This window comes from Engystomops pustulosus, chromosome 2 (genome assembly GCF_040894005.1).
Source record: "Engystomops pustulosus chromosome 2, aEngPut4.maternal, whole genome shotgun sequence".
Lineage (NCBI taxonomy): Eukaryota > Metazoa > Chordata > Amphibia > Anura > Leptodactylidae > Engystomops > Engystomops pustulosus.
Genome location: NC_092412.1, coordinates 16,130,602 through 16,139,410, shown reverse-complemented (window position 1 = coordinate 16,139,410; position 8,809 = coordinate 16,130,602). Strand labels below are relative to the sequence as shown.

The window sequence follows — 8,809 nt, the reverse complement described above, 5'->3', positions numbered from 1 at the left end:
CATCAGAACATTTGAAACTATCTAGCTCAGCTTGGAATGTGAGCTTTACGATATAAATTGTACCTGACCACACTGTTAGGCAAAGGTGTCATCTTCTTGTATGAGCCATGGAGCTTCTACACTAGACAAGGGACCAGTGGGACTCAGTGCTGTTCAATGATGAAATTTGATTCACACAAAGAAGAAATTATGGCCCCAAGGATGTCAAGGAGGTCAAAGAGAGCACCATGTACTGTTATCACAAGCATTTGATGGTGGGGATTTTACAGTGTGGCCAGGTGTATAATCAAAACTGAAACTTTGTTAATGGTAGTGACAAGTCAATATTACTTGTATTATATAAATATCCAGTCATTGTGCCTTGTATGAACATACACAACATATTTTATGATAATGTGTTTGAGGTTCTATCATTAGGCAGTGGCTACTATAGAGTGAGGTACCTGAGCCTACCCTTTATCGAAACCTGAATCGCGTGGAAAGCCCATGAGATCAGCTGAATATCTGAATTGACTTACATCTCTGAACCTCAATGACCTGAGGGCTGCCGTTCAAGAAGAGTGGGAAGCTATTTCTCAGAAGACAATGGGGCACATTTACTAAGGGTCTTTGGCGCATGCGATCGGATTGTGTCGCATCGGCGCTGGCTTGCATGCAACGGAAATCGGGGGCATGGCCATCGGAAAACCCTACGGATTCGGAAAAACCACGATATTTATAAAAAATTTGTGTCTCTTGACATGCACTTACAAGCACCAGGAAGAAGATGGCGAACTCCGGTGGACCTCGGCGCAGCAGCGACGACCTTAGTGAATCCCAGCAGGACGCGAATCTATGTCGGACAACGCGCCACGGGATCGGGAATGGACTGGGTAAGTGAATGTGCCCAAATAAGTTGACTTTTTGAGGGTTATAACGGTTCTAGTGTTGAATTTTATTTATTTCTCCATAAATTTCACCAGAAAGACCGATAGTCCAAACTTTTTGTGGGTGGTTGTAAGTCCAAATAAGGTTTACATAAATATCAAAGTGACATCCTGCAAACTCTTATTTAACAAATAGAGACATGGCCAAACTTGTACTTGATTCTCTGAAGACATTTGGCCAATGTTTGCCTGATCTCCTTTGTTCTGAGGAAATAAATTATCGGATTAACAATATGTGGGACGATGGAGTAAAGGAAAAGAAGAAGGGCATTTATATTTGGCTTAAGTGTCATTAAAGGGATGTTAGTAACAATATAAACAAAGACTCGGGGCACATAATATAAAGCTACAATCAGTAGATGGGTTGCGCAGGTGTAGAAAGCTTTCTGCCAATTTTCAGAGCGAGACGTTGAGTAGATCTCTAGTAGGATCAAGATGTAGGAAAGCAGAATGATCCCTAAAGGTAGAAGGAGGACCACCATAGCACACACAAAGGCTACTCTCATCATGAAGGTGGCATCTGTACATGCTAACGCTGAGATTGACGCATGGGTGCAAAATAATGTATTTATCTTTTTGGGTGTTGGTCCACATAAAATGACTTCCGAAGCCTGAATAGAAATAGTTGCATTTGTAGAAGTGGCTGCAAAAATCCAAAGTAGGGAGAGAATAATGACAATTTTCTTATTTGTAATAATCAAGGTGTATCGAAGGGGCTGGGAGATCGCAACGTATCGATCAATGGCCATCACCATCAGCAGGTAGGAATCAAGGCTCCCAAGGTAATGGACCCAGAACATTTGGAAGACACAGACTTTGAAGTTCATGGAAGAAGATCCAAACCAGTATCTGGCAATGAGGTTTGGTAATGTAACTGTATCAAATAACAGGTCAGAGGAGGCGAGGTTGGCTATTAGCAGATACATGGGTTGATGAAGAGATGCATTTAAGGTGACCAAACAGATGACACTACCATTGGCTATTAGAGAAAACATGTAAACCAAAAACATCATAGTGGACACAAGACTGTCCATGTCTTCGGCAATCCCAGGAAATCCAACTAAAAAAACTTCTGAAATTACAGATTGATTTTCCATATTCTTTTTCACAAATCTTGACAAAGAGATCTAAAGGACAAAAGGCATTTCAAATATTGTAATTCTACATGTGAGCACATAGATAGAAATACTCTGTCTGTAAGAAAAAAATGGGAAATGGGTCAGGAGTGATGATAACTAAATAGAATGAACTATTGATTTATTTTGCACAACGCTTTCTGACTTTCGGCTTATTTTTTGTCTTATTGTGGTCTTCAGTGTGGACATCTTTTGCTAATTTACACCATTTTAATTTGCACAATTTAACAAGATGTAAGTTATAAATATGAGCAGCGAATCTTGTACAAGTAGGTTTACTGCTTCTACTGCAGTTGGTGATCTAACCATAGATGGAGATATTTGTCTGAGACTTATGGCACAATTCCTATCCAAAATAACAAATTATTAAAAAAAAAACAAAAAACTGGCAGATCTTCACTCAATATATGGATGGTGGTTCTCAAGCAGCCAAAAGACGACCCTAATCTATAACCCTGTAAAATAAATCTTGCACCACCACATTTTTACTAGGGCCTCATGCACACTAACATGTTTCGGGAACCTATTGTACATTAACATTTGCACTTGTTCGTATCTATGAGGTCTAAGCTGGTGAAGGGGTGGGGGGGGGGTTATAAAGTTCACATTTACTTAATCCGACACATAGACATCTACATATTATTGCTTCGACCTCTTTGTCTCAGTGACCAGTGAGTGATGAGTGGTTCAATATGAGGATCCCACCAATCACAAATATGTCAGAAGTCATCCGATCTCACAGGCTACAATGCATGTTGCCAAATAAAGCAATAACCACATTTTCTTTATATCTACTGACAAGGGTAAACACCTTTTTAAACTCTGAATGTCTTTTTTTAAAAATAAGGTTTATCATGTAAATACAACTGGATATACAATCGATAGAGCCACCCTGCTTCCAAGAAGACAGTTCCTCTGATAGAATGAAAGAGAAAACTATAGGATCACCCTTCCTGTCACCTACAATCCACATCTTGAAATGTTAAGGAAAATTGCACAAAAAATTATACCTTATTTTCCAAAAAGATTAGATGACCATCAAAAATTAATATTTCTACGTTGCTTCTTAGACAAGCCCCTAATCTAAAAAACATGTCAGCAGCTCACTGTCCTCTGCAACAATAACAATTCCATTTCCTTGCAACCAGAAAAGACATAAAAACCTGTCCTGACATAAAGACTACTGAAAAAATAATGATTCACAGCTGGATGTGATGATGTCCTACTGGAAATCTCTATGTGATTAAGTCCTATTGGAGGTCTCTAAATGATGATGTCTCACCGGAGCGCTCTATGTGGTGATGTCTAATGTAGTTCTCTATGTAATAAAGTCCTACTGGAGGTCTCTAAATGATGATATCTCACCGGAGGGCTCTATGTGGTAATGTCTAATGTAGTTCTCTATGTTATAAAGTCCTACTGGAGATCTCTAGATGAAGAAATCCAACTGGAGGTCTCTATGTGGTGATGTCTTATAAGAGGTCACTATGTGATAAAGTCCAACTGGATGTGTCTATGTGATAAAGCCCTACAGGAGGTCTCCAGATGGCAATGTCTAACTACAGGTCTCTATGTGGTGATGTCCTACTGGAGGCCTCTATGTGGCGATGTCCTACTGGAGGTCTCTATGTGGTGTCGTCCTACTGGAGGTCTCCATGTGGTGTCGTCCTACGAGAGGTCCTTTTTGGTCTAACAGGGTAGCAATTTAGTAGAAGGATAAGCTCTCATCGTCATACGTGAAAAGAAAAGAGGACATATCTACATTGCCAAAACAATTCTGTAGCCCTTACCACAATTTTTTAAATACAAAATAATATTTGACACACTACAAACTCAGGCCACAGACCTTGTGAGGTCAACACAGCAATGACCAGATCTCAATCTGAGGTCAATAAAACCATCACAACATTGTTTCCTATTGTTCTCTATAAGTTGCCTCATCCTCCCGAGCTCCTTGTGTCCATTTGTGTATAAAACAGTTATCGATTCAGATGTTGCCTTATACCTGATGCTTAATGAAGAGATCTGAGTAGACCTGAGAGCCTGAAAATCTTTTAGCTTTTAGAGATTGTAGCTGAGCACATTTGTTATAATACATCACTTAATCACTTTTATCCTATGACAGTTATAATTTTCTCTCCTGAATTCAACCTTAAAGATAAAACTAGTGAGAACATGGAGATCTATGGGAATATGTAACTCACAGTGAATAGGATACAGCATCATCATCAGAACGCCTGGCAATCGGCTGTGGACTTTCACTGAAGGATTTATAGTGTGTGATATCCTATGGGGAACGTCACCAGGGACGGAAGTGATTAAAGTCAGTTCAGTCATGTGTCTAAGTGTCTATGAAAACCTCATTAGACAGAAAATGCTGATAAGATTTCTCAGGAGTTTTGGAATGTTAGTGCATGGGACCAGCTATTAAAATAACAGCTAGTTTGGAAAACCAGGAAGAAACATGGTGCAGATCCATGTCCTCTCTGTCCATTCCATGGTGTGATGTGTCAGTGGGTAGCACAGTGTCACATCAAAGGGTAAAGTTGAACATCCAGTGGTCTTCAAGACATAGCATTGCCTGGGGCGTCCTAAATGCCATTAAGACCCGCCACTGTTGGCAGAATGAAGGTCCACAAGCCACCTACTTGTTCCATACCAGCAGGACTTGCAGGGTGCTGTGGGGCTTCCAGGTTGGCATACAGGTCAACCAGGACCTTTAAGTCCTACTTGTATGGAGCAGGCTAGTAGACATTTTTCTACATGCAGAGGTAATTCCAAAATCCAAAACCAGAAACTGAGTTCCGCACACGAATACAGAATGTGAACCAAGCTCAGTATATAAGTACAGCACCAAAACCAAAGTTGATACAGAAATACAGGAACAGGTACATACATAAAATGCCATCATTTGGCTACATACACACATAGAGCTCTTGAACAATGTTTGTGTTATACATAGAGCATGTGAACCTGGCTCCATACAGAAATATAGCATTAAACCAGACTTTGTACACAAATATTGCATATTAAATGGACTAGGTACACATATAAAGCATCAGAACCAAGCTCTGTACATAAATACAGTACAAGAATCAGATTCCATACAAAAACTCAGCTACAGAGGCAGGCTCTCTACAAAAATGCAGCTGATTAGCAAATATAGGGGCACATTTCCTTACCCGGTCCTGTCATGATCCCTGATCCGGAGGGTCAGACGAAGATGAAGTCCGGCTCGATTTATGTAGCTCGTGCGCTCGAGATCCTGCATGTGTCGCTTCCCGCTGAGGCCCTCCGGAGTTCACCTTCTTCCTGGTGCTTGTAAGTGCGTGTCTTGTGACACAATTTGAATTTTAAATCCCGCACATAGTCCGAATCTGTCGGGTTGTCCCACGGCCACGCCCCCGATTTGCATCGCATGAAAGTCGCCAAAAATTTGTGCCAAAATCTGATCACGTGTGCCAAAAACCCCGAAAATGTGGTCCCCCTACCCTTAGTAAATGAGCCCCATAGTGTCCCTCATCATCCTTACGGTGCCTCAGTAGGGAGAGTGTGGTCACACATGCCGCTTGTGTTCAGTTTCCTAACACATATGCATTTCCAGGTAAACGCATGCTATGGGTAACCAGCACCGGGCGTCTTACATTTAAACAATACAAGACACCGGGTGCTGGTTACCAATCACATGCACCTCACTGGAAATGTATATGCGATCAGGCTTCTCGCCCTCAAAAGACAAATGGAAGAGAGGATAACGTGGAGCATCTCCATGGGGGATCTCTTCATTACTGCAGCTAGAATTGCTCGCCATTTCAGCAGTAAGGATATATTTCATCATAGCGTGTAATAATGTCTAAGAGAATTTGGGGGGACAGCCCATTCAGCAGTGACCAAACCTCTCATTAGCAGAAAGAATTAAAAGGCTAGACCTTTGCTGAGGAGCATGTTGTGTGGACAGAGGAGAAGTGGTCCACAACTCATTTTATTTGTGAAAGCAAATTTAAATTATTTGGGTCAGATGGGAAACATTATGGGGCTCATTTACTAAGGGTCCAAACGCCGCACTTTTGTAGGGTTTCGTGATTATTTCCGCTTAGCTCGGAATTGCCCCGGATTTGGCGCACACAATCAGATTTTGGCGCATTGGCGCTGGCTTGCATGTGACAGAAATCGTGGGGGGGGGGGGGCCGTCAGACTACTTGACGGATTCAGACAAACCGCAAAAATGAACATTTAAAATTGTGTTGCAAGACACGCACTTGAATGCACCAGGAAGAAGCAGGTGAACTCCGGTGGACCTTGGCGCAGAAGCAGCGGATGCAGGAACTCGGGTGCACGATGTTAGTGAATCGCGCCGGATCCGAATCCTCGTTGGACAACGCACCGCGGGATCGCGTCAGGACCGGGTAAGTAAATCTGCCCCTATGTTCGTCAAACTGGGGAAAGACTGAAACAAAGTGTGTAAGGGAATCAGTGAAAGATGGTGGAGGAAGTGTCATGGTTTGGGGAATGTTTCTGCAGCAGGAGTTGAACCTCTCATAGAGCTACATGGTTGAGTGAATGCAAATAACAGAACCTTCTTCAACAACAAGTGGTTTCTTTCTTGCATTCTTCACTCAATCAGCCAGCAGTTTTTATGCAGGACAATGCCCCTGTCGTACAGCATAACAGGTAAAACAGTTCCTTGAAACCAAAATTATTGAGTCCAGAACTAACCCCAATATAAAACCAAAGGAAAATGGAAAACCCTTGGTAACAAAATTACATCTTGTGACCATCTCACACACCCTATGATAAGTTGGGCTAAGCTGCGATGTGCGGAGCCACATCTCTATGACAGTCGTGTACATACTCTAACAGTCCAGAACAGAGTTCCGGTCGGGACCGTTAAACTCCTTAATTTCCGCTGTCAATTCTGGACCCATTTGATATACATACCTATAAAGGGAGCCGGCCACCTTGGTTATCCAGTTTGTACCCCACAAGATGCCAACTCCTCAGGAGGACAGCCAGGTATCTAATGAAGGTCCACAAGTCTGTCCTGGGCAAGTGCATAGGCTGACATAACTAATGCCCTAAAACAATTGGTTATTGCAGTGCTTTTGTGTAAAAGGGTTGTCCGATTATCACTTGTTCAAGTTCCATTAGAGGACTAATACATTTAAAAAAAAAAAAAAAACAATGAATAAAAATGCCTCAAAATCTCCAAATATGCAAAAAAATATCACATAATATAAATGGAAATCAGTAAAAATATCACAGCATATAAGGTAATCACTGCAACTCAAAATTCCCAATCTATAAAAATATAAAAACAATAATTCCTGCTGGTGAACCCCAGTTTTGGGAAAAACATGCCCAAGTATTACTGTTTAGTCACTTAGCAAGATATAATTTTTTTTTTAAAGTGATCAGAAAGCCATACAGTTTGGTCATCAAAAAAATGAGACATCACACAGGTATTTAAACTGAAGTATGGAAAAGTTATTGGAGTCCAAATATGGAAAAATATTTTATACAAAAGGTTAAAATTTAAAAAAATCTATTAAAACCTTTAACCCCTTAGCGCTCTGCGCCGTAGTTGTACTGTGCTGAGCCATGCGAATAGCGCTCAGCGCAGTACAGCTACTGCGCAGAGACGATGCCGGTTCAGCTCTGCACAGGAGCCAAACCGGCATCGGGGGTCGTGGGATGTCAACGGTAATCGAACACCTGCGGTCGGAGTGGGCTCCGATCGCGGGTGTTTAACCCGTTAAATGCCGCGGTCAACACGACTGCGGCATTTAACATGCCTTCCGGGGGTCTTCCCCCCGCGATCGGAGCCCCTGTGCTGTTTTTGGGGGCGCCGATCACTGCTATGGCATCTCTGGGGCCCGATCCCGGTCTGAAGGCAGTGCCTTTAAGATGGTGTCTGTGACGTCATCTTAAAGGCACAGTGTCAGCCTATGCATGTGCATAGGCTGACACTGCTAATACCCTGCAATACATCAGTATTGCAGAGTATTATCATGAACAAGCAATCAGATGATTGCTTATTCATGTCCCATGGTGTATCAAGTAAAAAATGTTAAAAAATATGTTTTTCAATAAAGAATAAGTTTATAAATCACTAAAAATGCCCATAAGCCCCAAAACATATAAAGAGACATAGAACGCTCAAAAAAGTCTAAATCATAACACAAACCCCACATATATAGTATCACCGCGTCCGTAACAATCCATTGAATAAAACTAAGTAACTATTGAACCCGTACGATGAACGGCGTAAAAAAAAAACTTTAAAAACCCGCCAAAAATTATGATTTTTACCAATTGAATCCCACTAAAAATGCAATAAAAAGTGATAAACAAGACATATGTACTCTAGAATGATACTAGTGCAAAGTACAAAAACACAAGCCATCAACCAGCTCCGTAGCCAAAAAAGTAACAATGTTCTGCCACTTGGAAGACGGCGATGCAAAAATGATAGAATTTCCCCCACATTAGGGTTTTATTTGGTAAATTTAGTAAAACATAAGAAATAATATTCATGTCTGGTATCCCCGTAATCGTATCGACCCATAGAATAAAGATAACATGATTATTAGTTTATACGGTGAACACCAAAAAAAAAAAAGGAAAAAATCCAGGGAAAAAATCCAGTACAGAATTAATGTTTTTCTACTCAAAAAAAGTTCCTAAATTTTCAACAATAGGGGATACCAACCCCAAAATGGTAAAACTGGAAAAGCATCTCATCCTGCA

At 41.2% G+C, this 8,809-nt stretch overlaps 1 protein-coding gene across 1 annotated transcript; it reads right to left on the bottom strand.

Annotated features, from left to right (window-relative positions):
* Positions 1–1,051: 1,051 nt before the first annotated feature.
* LOC140116976 (olfactory receptor-like protein DTMT) lies at positions 1,052–4,160 on the bottom strand. The gene is made up of 2 exons (XM_072133405.1): positions 4,068–4,160; positions 1,052–2,053 (listed from the first exon to the last, which is right to left on the bottom strand). Exons 1-2 carry the CDS (start codon positions 4,158–4,160, stop codon positions 1,052–1,054), a joined length of 1,095 nt encoding a protein of 364 aa, XP_071989506.1.
* Between the last annotated feature and the right edge of the window lie 4,649 nt (positions 4,161–8,809).

Excerpts from the sequence above, each read along its gene's own strand:
- LOC140116976 (XM_072133405.1), bottom strand. The coding sequence starts at position 4,160 with ATGTATTATAACAAATGTGCTCAGCTACAATCTCTAAAAGCTAAAAGA. Across the intron at positions 2,054-4,067 it reads ATCTCTTCATTAAGCATCAG|ATCTCTTTGTCAAGATTTGT; the intron begins GTATAAGGCAAC and ends TTTGTCCTTTAG.